Raw genomic sequence first — 18,398 nt, forward strand, 5'->3', positions numbered from 1 at the left:
GAAGGTATGAAATGACTTGTGTAATCAAAGATTTGGTTATCTCATTAGTAATGCATCCATACCATGTTGAAATGCAGCTCAAATTCACATCAACAACAACAAAAAAAAAATTCTCAGATGGTGATATTGCAAACAAAATTTTGTTGAGGATCTGTGAAAAACAATGATTCTTCAGGGAAAATATCTTACCAATACCAAACTCTATATTGTGACACAATAGGAGACTGAATGTCAAGGTTAACATCCAACTTTGTTTCAGCACTGGTTCACAGAACTCCCTCCTGTGTTGACCTTTGAACTGTCAAGATTTGAGTTTAACCAAGCACTGGGACGACCTGAGAAGATCCACAACAAGCTAGAGTTCCCCTCTGTCCTCTACATGGACAGGTAATAGAAATAGTATTATAGATTCTACACTGTTTTTCTCTGCGTTAAATAACATGAATCCCAAGTCTCTTAAAGAATGAAACTTCTGCTGTGCTCTTTGTGTTGTTAGGTACATGGATAGGAACAGAGAAATAACTCGGATCAAGAGGGAGGAGATCAAGAGGCTGAAAGAGCATCTGACACTGCTTCAGCAGCGACTGGAGAGGTACTACTTGAAGACCAATCACTTTTTGTTGAGCCAAGGTCAACAAAGCTCTTGAGACAGCCACCAAGAGTTATTTCTCATGCTGGCAATTCCCTCTCTTTCTTCATCTGTCACTATGCCCTCTTTTTGATACTCTCTCCTTTGATTTCCCTGCATCTCTTTGACTCTCACTCTCTCTCTCTCTGTTCTCTCTCAGGTATCTGAGTTATGGCTCAGGCCCCAAGAGGTTTCCTCTGGCAGATGTCCTCCAGTATGCCATGGAGTTTGCCTCCAGTAAGCCAGTGTGCACCTCCCCAGTGGAAGACATTGACTCATCAGGACCTCCCGGTGGCACAATGGGACAACAGCTGCCCCCAACAAGGCAAGTCTCCTAGCATGGCTGTAGACTCTTAGGCTGCAGTCTAAAAGTCTTTTTTTTCTTTCCTGCCTGAGTGAAATGACCCAAAGTATCTCAGTGGCAGCCATGATAAGAGCTGGTGGAATTCTCTAAATGCTAAGGAGAGATCACCATTTTTTTCACAGGGTTGTCTACATTTATACAGCCTGCATAAAACAATAGGGTAGTAACACACTGGGTCAAGTGTCTCAGATGTGCTTTTAGCAATCCAGATTTGGAACATTGCAGCTTCACCACAGCAGGCCATATCGATAACATAAACGGTTGCAAAATTATGGAGCCCAGTGAAAATGTTGTTGATTTCTTCTGTGGGTCCTTTCCACTGTCACTTTTGGCCAAGCTGAGTCAAGCCATGGCACACCAATTTTTGTTTCCATTATCAGTTAAGATTCACAGTGCCATGCTGAATCGCTCCAGAGATTGATTTTTGACTGAAAGCTGGCCGCCTGCATCCAAGCGGATAGCGGTGACAGCTCGCCAACAGCAGTCAACCCCCAATGACCCCCCTTTCCCCCTCAAACAAGCCTGTTGCGAGACTCTACTCACCTATGTCTGCAGAAGACCAGAGAGAAGGGCTTTTTAAAAGTCTCTGTGTGTTCAGCTCTCAGTACATTGGTAGCTTCTAACCAAATCTTTGTGGTTTGGAGATTAGTTTCCCTCCAGTGCTTCGTTTTTACTTTAGATATCTGCTTTATTTTACTGTTTCATATTTGCTTTCAGCTGTGTAAGTCATGTTAAGTAACTGCTATGGAAAACCCATCATTTACTTATTTTACTTTACTTCTACATAACTGGGGACTTTTATTGTGAAGAATCTTACTTAACCCATGGATAACCCAAAGTTTTTAAACATCACCACTCAAGGTAAGCCGTCACAAGTTAAAGACACACCTTCAAGTGGGTAGCCCTATTGTAATGGAGAAGCAAATCCCTGCTGCGCTGGGCTTACAGGCTGAACCAAGCTAAACCAGCCCTTGATTGTCAGAAAGGGGTATTAGCCCCATGATTGTCATTTCCTTATGAATTCTCTTTTATATTTTCCTTGACCTCATGATATTTTCCATCAATGTCAGGGAAAAGTGTGTAGGAAAAGACATGGAACTTATTTTTAATATTAATATATACTTTCAACATATTGTACCACAATAGCCAGAATCATAATTATAATATTATTACTTTCATTAATGTTGTTGTAAGCTATTACCGTTACCGTCTGTCCTGCATCTCTCTCTGTCTCTGTCTCTCTCTCTCTCTCTCTCTCTGTCTCTCTTTCTGTCTCATTGTGTCATACAGATTACTGTTAATTTATTATGTTGATCTGTTCTGTACGACATCTATTGCACGTCTGTCCATTCTGGAAGAGGGATCCCTCCTCAGTTGCTCTTCCTGAGGTTTCTACCGTTTTTTTCCCCTGTTAAAGGTTTTTTTTGGGGGGGAGTTTTCCCTTATCCGCTGCAAGGGTCCTAAGGACAGAGGGATGTCGTATGCTGTAAAGCCCTGTGAGGCAAATTGTGATTTGTGATATTGGGCTTTATAAATAAAATTGATTGATTGATTGATTGAATTATTTTGACTATTCCATATAGTCCTAATCTTGTTTAACTGTTAAACTTTTAAACAATGATTGTGTAACAAGCAGTGGAAACCAGGGGAGAAAATCAACTTTTAGATGCATCGCAGTACAGACGTTAATGATTGGGCATCGATTCACAAATGTTAATGATTGATTATCTAAATGTTTATAAATAATATGATGCTGACAGAACAAAAGTGATGGAGCTCAACTGCGATGGCACTGCAGCACCCGGACAGTCTACGGGGGACACGCTGGAGTTAATTTGTAATGCTTCTTCCCTCAAGGCAGCATTTACAAGTTTGTCCTAATTTAATGTCCAAATAATTACATTTGTGAGACAAACATGAAAATACATTGTGACTACTTTCTACGCCATCACCCAGAGGCAAACGTTAATGGAGTGGAGCAGCGATCGGCAGTGAAGTTAACAAACAAGACTGTCTGACCAACACACTGCAGCATTAACCAACTTAAACCAAATCTGTGATGAAGAAAATAACTCTCTGCTCAGTCTGTTTTACCTCAAAAATTCTGTGCCCAGTTCGCTCAGGTTCTCAGCTTTCCCTGCAGCTAATAGTGCAACGAAGAGGCTGCCTTTTCACTGCTGGAGACATACTTTCAGTGGTGGGGGATTGGAGTCATGTGACTTGACTAGAGTCAGACTTGAGTAGTATTCATAACTTGAGACTTGATTTTAATGTGAGACAGATGACTTAAGAGGGCTTGACTTGTTTATGAAGTATTTGTATTTTTCCAGACAGTGATAAGGAAAGGTTTTGTTTTTGAAACATGACAACACATTTGTCTCACTGTGGGACGTCCCCGGGTGATATTGGTGGCTGCTCAGAGAGCTCTGTTCTCCTGCGCAGCTCTGCTTGGAGGAATGAAACTATGTACAGCAGCATCATGGGCTTTATCTTGTCCTTTTATTTGCTTCTATCTGCGTGATACGTAACTACCAAGACGGCGTGGAGCTCTGACTATTTACATTCTTTTTGCTTCTTTTTCGTATCTTTAACTTCTGTTTTATACGGTTTTTTTCCTCACTCACCAACAAAACGGACGAACTGGCAGCCCTTGTAAACAACCAGTGTGTGTACCAGGAGTGCAGCATGCTCTGCCTCACGGAGACATGGCAACATGGGAATATACCGGACAGTGTTATCAATCTACCCGGCTGATCCGCCTTGGACCGGAGGAAGCAGAGCGGCAAAAAGAGAGGAGGGGGGTTTGCTATCTTTGTTAACACTAAGTGGTTTAACGCTGGACATGTAACCGTAAAGGACTGTGTGTGTACTCCTGATGTAGAGCTCCTGGCGGTGGGACTACGGCCATACTATCTACTGAGAGAATTTTCAAACACCATCATGGTGGTTGCTTACATTCCCAGCTGTTGCAGCCAGCACGAGTGATGTCATCCACTCAGTGATCACAGGACTACAGATGCAGCACCCCAGCGCTCTCATCCTGATCAGTGGGGACTTCAATCAAGTTTCTCTGTCTCTTGTCCTGACCAACTTCACACAATATGTGGACTGTGCAATGAGAGGGAATAAAATCCTGGATCTTCTGTATGCCAACGTGAAGAAAGGATATAATTCTTCTTCTCTCCATCCACTTGATGACTCAGACCACAACCTGATACTCCTTGACACCACTTACAGGCCGATGATGGAACAGCAGGCGGCCAGCACAAGGACTGTTAACGTCTGGTCTGATGGCACAGAGGAGGCACTGCAGGAGTGTTTTAATGTCACAGACTGGGGATTTTTTATAGAAGACTTTAGTGATGACATGGAGGGTCTCTCTCATTGCATTACGGACTACATACAATTCTGTGAGGACAACATTGTCTCAAAAAAAGGTTAGCTGTTTTTCTAACAACAAGCCATGGATCAATAAAGAAATTAAAGGCCTTCTTAACAGGAAGCAGAGGGTGTTCATGTCCAAGGATCACGAGGAACTCAGGGCTGTTCAGAAGGAGCTGAGGAGGAGACTGAGGGAGGCCAAAAACAGCTACAAGACTGGGGCCAAGATGGGACAGAACAACACAGAAGAGGTGTGGAAGGAGATGACGACAATAACAGGCTGTGGGAAATTCACACCTGGAGTCAAAGGTGGCCCAGAATTTGCAGCAGAGCTAAGCTTAAGCCCTTTTTAGATAGGAATTGTGCAGATTTACAGGAAAGCCCAGTCTTCTTTCACCCATGGCAGTATAAAAACAACAAGACTGTGGCAAAATGCCGCCTACCTACTTTTGTTTATACAGAATGCGCCTTTTTCGGGGCAATGGGGGGCGTGAGCAAGACAAAACGTGTAGCACAGCGTGTGACGTAAACAGTGACGTGGGAGGGAAGCTGCGGCTAGTTAGTCCTTCGGTGATTCTCTCGTAAGTCAGCTTGTTCTTCACCATTCCTGTCATCTGACGGCAAATGGCCTCTTCGTTTGCGAGGGCAAGGAGGGTGCGCAATTCCTTGTCTCCTCAGTTGCTCATCTTTACAGTGTCCTGTCAGGTTTGCGTTTCGCTCTTGCTACTAGCTGCTCGTTAATTCCTGCTGTCAGCTGTTTCCTGGTTATCCACCGCCAGTGGCTCGCACGTGCGGCGTCATCAACAGCTCCTCCCACAAGTCATCAACAGCCCCTCCCATTGCGGAAGGCCGCCTCGGTCTTTTTAAACTAAAAGGGTTCCGCCAATATGACTACCCTACGAGGCGGAAAATTGGGCACCTCGGATCAACTCGCCAATCCGGCTCTGTGTGTTTAAACACTCGCAGCTTGCTGGCAAAATGGCCCAACATTCATGGAAAATCTGGCAGTGTAAAAGGGGCTTTATTCTTCAATAGGTTTGAGACAACAAACCCCCCTGTGAGCTCTGTCTGTGGATCCGAGTCCCCACCCACCATCACTGTATCCATTCACACCTCTGCTGTTGACTCTGCTCCCCTCCCCAGCAGCAACCTGTCTTCCTCCCCCTCCCCCTGCTCATCGACAGCTTCAGCCCCCCCTCACCTCACAGGCCCCCCTCACTCCACTGCCAACCCTAAGGCCCCGTTTATATGACAACGATTTCAACTGAAAACGGTAAACTTTAGTTGCGTTTTGGCCGATCGTTTGATTTGATTTGATTTTTATTTGTCTCAAACAAGCACAAGCATAAAAACAGGCAGTATATGTAATAAAAAAAAAAAAAAATAGCACACTGTGATAACGTACAAGTTCGAGAAGGGACTGAAGGAAGCAAAGCTTATCATGTTCAGCCCCCCCTTACATTGTCATATAAGCACATACATAATCGATAAATCTGTAAAATCTTAAAAATTTAAAACATTTAGTCTTTAATATGAAATAGAGCCCTGCTTATAAACATACAAGGCTAAATAAAATCCTTTCTAAAAAAGTATAAAGTACAAAATTAGCAAACCAGTTCTTTATAGCTGACCAAGAGTGTTTGTGTGTAGTTGTGTTTAAATTGTTTTAAGTTAATGCACAGTTTTGTGTCCTCATCTAGTTTATTCCACAGTTTTACACCACAGACAGAGATGCACATACTTTTCAGAGTCGAATGGATGGTAGGATGTTTAAAATTATGATTCCCTCTTAAATTGTATTTTCCCTCTCTGACCAACATCATTTGAATGTTGCTTGGTAACAATTTATTACAGGCTTTAAAGGGCCACTCTGTAAAATGGGTTGAAAACTGCTGAAAACAGTGACATCAGTGGTCAGATTCTAGATTGCAGGGCTCACTCGCTCACCCCTCCCGTCAGGTAAATGACGGTGGCCTTGTAGGGACAAAAAGCCTTGCGCAGAAATGAGTTTTTCAGGAGTAGGTCTATCTAGCGATGAGGTGAATATTTATTTAGAATTCTAAACCATGTTACGATATTGTAATGAATCCCTTACGGAAACCAGAGGAGCGTTCGGGAAAAAGGCCAGTTTATTTGAGCACTCCAAAAACTCTGGTAACACTCCAGGAGGTAAAAGACTCCGTCCCAAACTCTGACTCTTCTAGCGTAACAGACACACTTCATACACACATTACTTGTTTACAGTACCTAGCGGGCACCCCCTCCCTCTCTGCTCCACCAGTCTCCAGCCCGCACACTGACTGACAGTGTAACCTGTAAACAGAGCTCAGCTGTTTATTTAGCCTAGCAATATCTCTGGACTGTAGTAGCTGCAATGGACGACTTTGAACGCGATTTTGAAGAGTTTCTTGTAGCGGACACAGACCCAGAGCCATACCTGTTTGAGCCGGAGCATACAGATGAGGAACTTGGATGCTGAGCGGGTGAGAAGAGAGGCTGAATCCTCCGCTCACATTTTGCTGCACAGAATGGGATTCGGTGCTACCATCGTTGGGGAGATATATCATCAGGAGGAAAAGCGCCACAGAGAGTGCATCACAAGGAGTGAAGTTGCGCTTTCTTTTCCTCGCAGATGACGGTTCGGGTTCATTCTCTCCTGTTGCGTGGTAAGTGTGGTCCATTCGCAAACTTTGTAACTAAAAAAACTTTTCACTACTCTCTATCTACGAACTACTAACACTCTCTGCTGTTTCCTCCTCCTTCTTCCTTCCTTCCGCTGTCTTCGTTGGTTTATTTATACACGCAAATTGCGTTCTCTGGCTGGCTTGATTGTCCTCTCGGTCTGCCGTACATACATGGCGGTGCAAGATGGCGACCTCTCTAAAGCAAGGCCCTTGCTATATATAGCAATTATACACTTATATAAACATATTAATGGGTAGAATATTCAGATTCAGATTCAGATTTGACAATAAACCATGCCAAATATTACACACTGGCTCTTTAAACAAAATTTGAACAGTTTTGAATTTAACTAGGTCCCTGAATTTTAAAATACCCGATTTTAAAAACAAAGGATAAAAGGTACCCAGCATGATGAACCATCCTTATGACTCTTTTTGTAAAGTGCAAATCTTTTGTAAAGTGCTTTTGTATGCATTTCCCCATACCTCAACACAGTAGGACAGATATGGATCAGTAAGTGCATAGTACAGAATTTGAAGTGATTTCTGATCTAAAACGTATTTAGTTTTACCCAGTATTCCAATGCTTCTGGATACTTTGGAGCACAAATATTTTATGTGAGGTTTCCAGCAGAGCTTATGATCAATTAAAACACCAAGAAACTTAATTTGGTAAACTCTTTCGATTTCAACATTTTCAATTTCCAAATGTACTTCTTGCTTAATTTGACGATTTCCAAATATCATAAACTTAGTTTTGTTCAGGTTTAACGATAATTTGTTTACATCAAACCAACACTTTATTTTTTGCACTTCACTTCTGACCACCAATAATAGCTGCTGCAAATCCTCCCCCGAACATAAAATATTTGTGTCATCTGTTTTGGGTGCCTGAAAACGCAACGTTTTGAAAACCAGTTCCAGAGTGCAACTTTTTGGAAACGGCAGTTTCTCCGTTGTCATGTAAACTTGCAGTATGCAGTTCCTCTGAAAACGGAGACTTTTCGCACATGCGCATTACAGTTCCAGTCACTAGGCACACCGACCGTCACAACAACAATACCGAGCTCTGTTTGTGCTGCTCACCCTGTTGATTTGAAGTGAAGTGTAGATATATTACTGTAGCAACTCCACCTTGTCGTCCATCCAGACAAAGTTATCTGTGCATGCTTTTGCCACTGTGTCTTCTTTGTTTTGGTTTGTATCACCGCGTTGTAGAGGAAGGCGCTTAAGCGCAGGTGCATGGCGTCATGCTGTGGTGTTGCTTTGCAAATTTACACTGCCACCCATTGGCATGCGTGCATACTACAGCGTTTCCAGTGGATTTTGCGGCTCCATGTGAATAGGGATCGTTTCAATAACGTCGTCATATAAACGCAGAAGTTTTTAAAACGCAAAGGACAGACTTTTCCGTTTATAGAGAAACCATTGTCATCTAAACAGGGCTTAAGAAAGGACATCCCAGCACTCTCAATGACTACAGGCCGGTGGCACTAACGTCACATGCCATGAAGACATTTGAGGCTTGTTCTCCAGCACCTGAGGCCACTGCTCTCTGCCTTCCTGGACCCCCTGCAGTTTGCTTACCAGCAGTGTGGAGGATGCCATCATCTTCCTCACTCACAAGGCTCTGTCTCACTTGGAGAGTGCTGGAAGCACTGTGAGAGTCATATTCTTTGACTTTTCCAGTGCCTTCAACAACATTCAACCCAGCCTCCTGAGAGACAAGCTGCTGGATATGCAACTTCACCCGGACATCACTGCCTGGATTTTGGATTACCTCACGGGCTGTCCGTAGTACGTCAGGGTGGATGGCTGCGTATCTGAGGTGGTGTCAAGTAACACTGGGGTGCCTTCAAAAGTTTTCCGACGAATCCTCTATAGTCGGATGCATCAGCAATGATGACGAAGAGGAGTACAGAGGACTGATTGAGGGCTTTGTCGCGTGGAACAACCGAAACCACCTTGAACTCAACATCAGTAAGACTAAGGAGGTGGTGGACTATCGGAGGAACTGGAGGCAACCTGCCCCAGTCACTATCCAGGGCGAGGAGGTGGAGATGGTGGACTTGTACAAGTACCTTGGGGTCCACATCAACAATAAACTTGACTGGACTTATAACATGGATCCCCTCTATAGGAAAGGACAGAGCAGGATGTTCTTCCTGAGGAGACTCAGATCGTTTGGCGTCTGTAGTGGGCTCCTCATGACCTTCTACCAGTCTGTGGTTGCCAGTGCACTTTTCTTTGCTGTAGTGTGCTGGTGGGGTGGAGTTAAGACTGGTGAGGTCAACAGGCTCAACAAGCTTGTGAGGAAAGCCTGCTCTGTGGTGGGACTGGACCTGGACAGTCTGGAGACAGTGGCTGAGAGGAAGGTGAAGGACAAAATCTGTGCAATCCTGGACAATCCTTCTCACCCCCTGCACGACGAGCTGTGGATTTAAAAAAAATTTTATGTTCCGCAAATCATGTTTATGTTTTGAATTTGTGTTTTTGCCTGTTGCACCACCCACTGCCGTCTACCAGTCTCGCAGTCAGTAGGGATGGGTATCGTTAGGATTTTTATGAATCCGATTCCGATTCCGGTTCTGCTTATCGATTCCGGTTCCTAACGATTCCTTATTTCAGTTCCAAAATAGTGAAAAATAAAAGGTCAAATATTTATTTAATAAAGGTAACTTTATTCCTTTACCTATTAAGAAAATGTTTGACAAAAATAAAATCCTGTCTGAGCAGCATTAGTGCTAAAATACTAAACTGCATTGCATTCATTGTAAAACAGCAAATAAACATCAAGAAATAAAGTAAAGTGCATTCAGTACATAAAAATCAAAATAAACATCCCTGAGAAATAAATTGGGAAATAAAAATTAAAGTGCATTCCGTGGTGCACATTCTGCACACAAGTCATGTCATGTCTGAGCAGCAATGAGGATAAAATGCATCTTAAGTCCATTCAGTTCAGTGCATAACAGCTGCTTAAAATCAAAGTAAAACATCCCTGAGAAATGAGAACTAAAAAATAAAGTGCATCCCGTGGTGCACATTCTGCACATATATCACGTCCAAGCAGCAATGAGGGTAAAATGTATCTTAAGTGTATTCAGTGCATAACAGCTGTTTGCAACAAAAAAAACAAAATCATAAAAAAACATAAAGAGAGGGTATGTTAAAGTATCCAAATCAACAGTTCTGGTTAAGAAAAATCAGCATATCAGCCTTTTCTGGTAGTATGCGTGATCTTTCTGCGCAAATGGTGTCACCAGCAGTGGAGAAAACCCTCTCACTAGGGGTTGAGGATGACTGAACACATAAATACAAAAAGGCCACCTCTGATAGAGAAGGATATGTGGTTCTGTTGTTCCACCACCAGGCAGCAGGGTCATCAGACATCAGCAGTGGTGGCATCTCTTGGTACATCTTCAGCTCTGTCTCAATTTGGTGCTGGATGGATGTGGTTCTGCTTGACAGGATTTCAATTTTCAGGTTGTCTTCATAAGCAAAAAGCTCCTCCAGTGGAGACTTTGTAGCCCTCTTGCAGGGAGGTGGCATATTCTCCTCTTCCTCAATCTGCTCTCCTTCTTCTTCCTCATTCTCTCTTTCTTCCTCCCCCTCTGACAGCATCACACCATCTTCTCCACAGTGATGCTCTGTTGGCTGCTCAGACTCAGTCGACTTTCCTGCCATCATCTTCTCCTTGACCCGCTCCCATACAGTGCTGTCCTCCACAGTGTGTTTGAAACATGCGTCTAATGCAGTGTAATGCATCTCAAGTTTCTTCAGAATTGGCAGGATCTGACCACATGTAGGGCTCGTTTCAGATGAAACACAGAGTGTGGATGTGTACAAGACTGTCATCAGATGTATGAACTCCTCTGCCTTTCTGAAGTCTTCATCTGTCAGTCAAGCAAGCTGGTCCCTCTCCAATGGCTTCTTCAGACGGTGATCATGGTAGGCTGCCTGAATTGCAGGAAATTGCTCGAGGAATCGTTTCATCATCATGTAGAGGGAGTTCCAACAGGTCCTCACATTAAGGATCAGGGCATGCTGAGGCAGATCTACAGTATGACACAAACAGAAAATCACAGGAAAATAGATGATTTAGTTATTATTATTTTGCACTAATTAGCTGTTCTGTAAGACAAACTGAGGGATACTTACTGTTTCTCTTTGAGCACAATCTTTGCCATGGATGACCTCTTCATCCAGACCACAGCATCTCTGATCTTGGCTGTCCATTTGGCCACTGATGCAACAGAATAGACACTTTGGGCTCCCAGATTTAGTGTGTGTGCAAAACAGGCTAGCTTTATGAATTGTAGCCTTTTTATTGCCACATTCATGTTAGTTGCATTATCAACAGTGACAGCTGCGATTTTGTCGATTATGCCAAATTCTTGCAAAATGTCACTAATCTCTTCAGCCAACGCTGGTCCTGTTTGTGATGTATAGACTGCTTTTTTTCTGAGAACTTTCTGTTTCATCTTTCCCTCTATGATATAGTGTGCTGTCACTAAGATAATGGTCTTGGGTCAAGCTTGTCCAGCCGTCACTGGTTATGGCAACTTTGCTGACATCATTGAGCTCAGATATAATGTTTGACTTTTCCACCTTGTACCAGGCAGGAATTAAATGATTTGCCAAAATATATCTGGAGGGAGGTGTGTAGTTTGCATTTAGGGCCCTGGTCATCTCCCTGTAAATAAAGATTGAACATAACAGTAACTGGTATTGTACAACTTTTCAAATCTTTTATTTTATTCTACAAACTTAAACCTCATCCATTTCCAACCTAAATCACATTGTTTTGATGTTAGGAGATCAGTAATACAGTGTGGCAAAAATACACAATTGTAAGAGTTGAAAATATTTTAAATGAATAGAGAATGCCTATTTTGTGTTTATTCTATTTATAGATTCGTTTTGATTTTAATTCTGAACTAGGTCATTCATTTTATAGTTGATATATGTCATTGACGTTTGCAGAGAAATACACATGCATGATACAAAATAGGGTATTTTTGCCACAGGATTTAGGATGGAAATAGGCGACGTTACATTATCTAACTTACCTGAATGACGGAGACTCGACGACTGAGGAGGGATGTAGTCCTTTAACCACAAACTTTGTTACCACTCGGTGACACTCCTCAGCTTTATCTTTTGTCAGCCTCTTTTTCGCCAACGTGAACGGTATTTCTGTTGGGGCTGCTGGCAAGGTACTAACGTTGCTTGTAGCAGCATTAGCACTGGCTGTGTCTCGTGTTGACGACCGCAGTACATCAAACACTGTACAGTCTTTCAGGTCGATGCCATGCAGTCGTAAATGTTTTGTCAAATTTGACATGCAACCTGTCTTGCAGCTAATTAACTTATCACATATGTTGCACTTTCCTCTTCCATCGCTTTATTTTTGAAAGTGAAGCCACACTTTCGAGCATTTCCCACGGTCCATTTAAGACAGCCAGTGTCCAGCCACTCCTAAAAAAAAGCCCCGGCCTTGATCCGGCCATTTTGAGCAATTTCATACCCATCTCAAAATTACCTTTCATTTCCAAAATACTGGAAAAACTTGTTGCCGAGCAGCTTCTTCAAGCTGTTGAAGGAAATAATATCTTAGATAAATTTTAATCTGGTTTTCGTCAAAACCATAGTACTGCAGGGCTTAATTTTCCTGAGTCTGAAACCTGAAACTTGGGGGGGTGGACATCTTTTGCACAGCAGCAATCTTGGTCCGTCTATAATTTTGTCAAAGATGGCTGCTGTGCATATAACCCATTGACCCACACTTGCCTAAGTTTTGCTGATTCTTTACTGTATTGCACCCAGCACCCAGTTGTATTACAATGGGATATTGATTTTTAGTTGTTGTTTTTTTTTTTAGGTTTAAAAAAAGGTAAACTACACAAATTCATGTCAGAGTTTACTTAACGTAACAACTATAAACAATTTAAAGTGCACGTAAAAATTTAAAGTGCAAAGAGAAAACTTGCTCTTCTTTCAAATGGTTAAATTATGTTTTGGAAAAGAAACAAAATACAACAACAGGTGATGCCATTGCTGCGAGGGTCCAAAGGACAGAGGGATGTCATATGCTGTAAAGCCCTGTGAGGCAAATTGTGATTTGTGATATTGGGCTTTATAAATAAAATTGATTGATTGATTGATTGTTTGATTATTGACTGATTATTCTCTCATTCTTTTGGGCTTGTCTACAGCGCCCCCCTGCCTGGACCTCGCCGCTTCCTGGGGCCGCGAGACACAGTATCTCTGCGCCTTCTCTCCCCCTCAGCCGGGGAGGGACGGGGCCCCCTGCTCCCGGCGCGACTGTTGACCGGGGCGGACTGTTTTAGTGACACAGAAATAAGACAGAAGTGCTAATAAACTATTTATTACTACAGCTTTTACTATCATCAATGGGCAGAGCAGCCACATTGGATTTTTGAGGTTGGGATCAGCAGACCTGCCAACCTGTACATATTTTGCGTAGCAAGTACGCAATTTGACATCTAAATATGCTGGTACGACTCGCCCCTCTAAACTACGCAAAAAGCTGCGGACATCTGAGTTCTGTGGCAAATGTGCACGTGCGGTACTCATGTCTGACAACACGATGCAGCAGCGTGGTGAAGCAGTTTCAGCCAATCATTGTAGAAAAGCGGAGAATAACGAGTCTGCCGAACCCATAGCGTAACATCCCCGCCCCCCTCCTCCCTGCCTCCTCCTGCCCTCTGCCTCCCTCTCCGTCCTCCGTTCCCCACTCACTGCAGTTGGCGCTTAAAAAGGTAAACTGTGTGTGTGTGTGTGTGTATGTGTGTGTATTTTAGCCTTTATATATATCGATTGCAGATAGAGTAGGCCTGTATATAAGGAGGAATGCGATTATTTATACAGTTTAAACATGTAGCCAACAAATCTTTTGCAGCAACTTTTGCAGCCACTATCATGGCAGATGAGGAAGACAAAGACAGGGAGGGACAGGGCAGCAGACCTGCCAAACAGAAGAGGGTCCATGTCCCCCAGAAGTTTTTGAGTAAATATCAAGAACAGTGGCCATGCTTCCGACCCTCTAAAGTTCCTCATCATGCATTTTGCACAGTGTGCAATTATGATGTGGGCATAAGCCACCAGGGAGCTGCAGGTAATATATAAATTAGCCCCGGTGATGTGTGCATATGTGCTGTAAGCCAATTTAATTATTACATTCTTGAAAACAAAAACACCTATTGCAATATACAAAATAAATTATTACCATTTTAGTTAAATACATATTAAAATAATTTTTAATTAATTTTAATTAAATAAATATTGAAATAATTCAATGCAGTTAACTTGTGGCTATCAGCTTGTATAAGCACACATATCATATAATGAAAGCAAGTGCAACTTTTTAGTTTATTGTTCAATATTAAAATGTCAAGTGCATTGCACATGATATTTTGGAGTCAGGTTAAATTGTAAAAAGTGTCTATCACTTAACTAGTCAAAATAAGAACTATGAACAAGTGTGTGTGTGTGTGTGTGTGTGTGTGTGTGTGTGTTTTGCAGACTGTTGACGCCATGTGGAGGGCAAAAAACATTTAAAGATTGTGGCCAGTACAGATGCTGTCCCTAAAATTCAATCGTTTTTCCATCAAGCGAGTGATTTGAGACCAATTCGGGCAGAAACTATGTTCACCACATTCATTGGAGAACATAACTTGCCATTATCTGCTGCAGACCATGCCGGACCACTATTCAGGAAGATGTTTCCGGACAGTGAGATAGCCAAACAATATGGCTGCGCCAGAACAAAGACAGCCACCATTGTAAAAACATTGGCTAGGAATGATACTGACTACATCACAGAAATAATGAAGCGGTCCCCATACAGCCTTGCTACAGATGGGAGCACAGATATGGAGGACATAAAAATGTACCCCATTGTGGTGAGGAGTTTTGATCCCAGTCTTGGGAGGGCCACTGTGATGTTGCTCAAGATTTGTGAATCAAGGGAGTCTACTGAGAGAGCAATATTTGAATTGCTTGACAGTGAACTAAAGAAGAGAGGCATACCATGGTCAAGCTGTGTCAGCTTTGCAGCTGACAATTCTGCAGTCATGCAAGGCTTGGGGAAAAGTGTAGCAGCTTTTTTGAAGGCTCAGAGTCCACACATCTACCTAGTTGGATGTGCCTGCCACCTGATACACCCCGCTGCAGAGAGAGCATCCAGGCAGCTCAGTGTGAACATTGAAGACTTCCTTGTTACAATTTATTATTATCTGGACAAAAGCAGCAAGAGGAAGTCAAGTCTACGTGACATACAGATCACGTGTGATGCAGATGTGAGGAAAATTCTCAAAATGTCCTCCACAAGATGGCTGTCTCTGGGGCAGTGTGTGAACCACCTACTTCAACAGTGGGACAATCTCACTCTTTTCTTTGACAATGAGATGGAGGCAGGCAAGAAAAAGAAGACAGGACCCTCATCTTCCTCCAAGTTGCTCAAGGCTCAATCTGGTCTTACTCATAAGCCAAAAGCAACACTCCTCCACCAGCATGCCTACAATGCAGCCCAAGGTCTCCTCCTCTATCCCACCAAAGCTGCCCACACCTCCATCTGGTCCTACAAAGAAGCCTGTAGCTAAACCTGCCACCAGCATGCCTACAGTGCAGCCCAAGGTCTCCTCCTCTGTCCCACCAAAGCAGCCCACACCTTCATCTGGTCCTGCACAGAAGCCTGAAGCTACACTTACCAGTGCATCAAAAGCTCCTGCACACCTTGCTGCAGAATTTGATTTAACCAAATTCATCTTCAAACAAAATGAAACTGGAAAGAGAGCTGAAAATGAAAAAAAAAACAAAAACCAGAAAGAACCAAGAAAGACGAGAGAACAGATCTGACAAAACCTGAGAAAGTATATCAGTTCCTCACCAACCCAATGTCAAAGGTGTATTCACTCTTTTTGAAAAGAACAATACCTATTTTTGACATTAGCAACCAAATACTCCAAAAAGAGGAGCCATGCATACATATACTGCTTCCAACTTTGGAGCTGCAACTGCAAAAGGTATTGCTTTCATTCTGTAAGCCTGAGCATGTGATCACCATGATGGATGAAATTGGTAGAGGTATCAAGCCAACACTGTACAGTGCAAGGGAAAACCAGCTACCTGATGAGAAACTCTCAGTTGGCCATGACACTCAGACCTTTATCCAAAGTCAGGGTAAATTAGAGCTTAAGCCATTCTTCAGAGATGTGAAGAAGTTCTTTTCATCTGCAGCTGACTACATGGTTTCCAAATTTCCATTTGGGGATGAGCTGCTGATGCATGTTGTTGTGGCAGATATTACCAAGAGGCAGTCAGTGAAATTCTCTTCTCTCCGGTTCTTTATCAGCCACTTTCCTTCTATTCTGCCTGAAGAGGTCACTGTGGATCAAATGGAAGATGAGTTTCGAATGTATCAAACCAGCAGCTTTGAGGACAGCATCCTCAGCAAGCGCGCCGATGAAGCCTGGGTTGATATTGGTCATTTGAAGAGAGGAGGACAGGAGATCTTCTCCAACCTTTCAGCAGTCATGCTAGGGATACTGGTTATCTTCCACAGCAATGCTGATTGCGAGAGGATTTTCAGCCTTGTCACCAAAAACAAGACACAATACAGGGCTAGCCTGAGCACTGACATGATTAGTGCTTTGGTGACAAGAAAGGTGAGCATGGCTGCAAAAGGGACCATCTGTCACATGGAGGGTTTCAGTAATGCTCTATTAAAGAAGGCAAAGTCAGCAACCTATGAGGCAAAACAGTCCAGAGCAAGTTCCACTCCAGGAAGGAGTGATGACTGATGCAAAAACTATAGTTAAAAGGGCATCAGGGTCAAGGTCAACAAAATAAAAAAAAATGTAAATAATATAGTTACCTTGGTTTGTTAACAGCATTTTCATGTTTTGAAAGTGTTTCTGTGTTCCATTGAAAGGCTGTCATGATACAGTATATACATGGCTTAGAAGGACATAGCATTTTTTGGTTTTCTGTTGATGGGTTTGGATATTTATGTTAAGAAATAGTTAAAGAATGTAATTACAGAGTGCAAAATGTCTATATTTTCTTTATTAAATGTATTGTAATCAAAAATATAGGTTTTATTGTTTTTTTTATAACCGATTTCCAGCCAGTGAATGGGGAAATTACTGTGTGCAAAGCAATGAAGTTGCAAAAGTCTGCGAAAAAAAGCCGCACAACACAAGTGGTACTCAAAATATTTTGACAAGGTTGGCAGGTCTGGATCAGTGAGGTTCCTCCGACCTGCCAAGTTGGAAATCCGACCTCAGTGGGTGTTTCAGTTGAAATTTCTGATTAGGCACTCTGACTTCCCAGTGCAAATAGAATGCACCATTATTGTCTGACTATTTTGGTACAAACATGTACCCATCTGTGGGGTGGAGAGCCTTTAGAAATTTACTCGCCAAAGGAAAATCTACCAGTATCTGGTGCTTGGTGGGTATTAATTTCAGACCCTCTTTCCAGTTTGATGTTGAGTTCCAGATTTATATATCTTTTCAGCTTAGCTGTCAGCCTTTTCTTGTTCCAATCTATCATTTTCAAAACGACCTTTAAAAACCCAGTATCAGTCAACCTCTTAAAGCCACAGTGTTTAGGAATTTCTCCCATCTAACATTGAAATCATACTGTACGTTTAGTTTAGTTTTAGTTTGTTTATTTGAAAAGGGACAATGTACATTAATCAGCATTTTTAAAAAAAAAATGTAAAATGCACCCAAAATAGCCGAGAGGCTAATTTTCATCAGTAGTCCCTTTGCCAGTTGTCAAAGGCATCAATAAAATACAACATCCAATATATATAAAAAATAACCCATTAAAGATAGCACATTATATACGAGATAAACATTCTGTACGGCACACATACCGTTGAGTGACAATAACCCACAATTGCATGATGCTCCTATATAATAGTGAGGCAAACATCAATGTTCACATGTTTGTGTTTCGATACGCCATTTCTTGGCATTGCGCTTGAATGAATGATATGAAGGAGTCTGATTGATTGTGGTACTGAATTCCATTGATGTGATGCTCTGAAGGAGAAAACTGCCTGACTGAATGTAGTTTTTCTTAAGGGAATTGTGCAGTCTCCTCTCACTGCACCTCTCGTACCCCTATTACCAGAAGATCTGAAATTAAAGTATCCAGATAGAGCAGGAGGAGCTGAACCATGCAAGATCTTATATACCAGACAGATGTTTTTGAATATAATGAGGTTTCCCAACTAAGCAATTTATATTTATTCAGTATATGACAATGATGAAATCTGAAATGTTTCTTCTCTAATATTTTAAGT

General features: G+C 42.3%; 1 protein-coding gene across 10 annotated transcripts in view; it reads left to right on the forward strand.

Annotated features, from left to right (window-relative positions):
- Positions 1 to 18,398, forward strand: part of usp25 (ubiquitin specific peptidase 25) — a 240,471-nt gene that overhangs the window by 117,756 nt on the left and 104,317 nt on the right. For all 10 annotated transcript variants that reach the window (XR_004502882.2, XM_078172109.1, XM_033649505.2 and 7 more), the window contains 3 exons: positions 260 to 387; positions 497 to 592; positions 789 to 953. Coding sequence is in view for 9 of the 10 variants with exons in the window: in XM_078172109.1 (XP_078028235.1) it covers positions 260 to 387; positions 497 to 592; positions 789 to 953 (389 nt within the window). In the remaining variant the exon portion in view is untranslated. The remainder of the gene's footprint in view (positions 1 to 259; positions 388 to 496; positions 593 to 788; positions 954 to 18,398) is intronic.

Source organism: Epinephelus lanceolatus, chromosome 11 (genome assembly GCF_041903045.1).
Source record: "Epinephelus lanceolatus isolate andai-2023 chromosome 11, ASM4190304v1, whole genome shotgun sequence".
NCBI lineage: Eukaryota > Metazoa > Chordata > Actinopteri > Perciformes > Serranidae > Epinephelus > Epinephelus lanceolatus.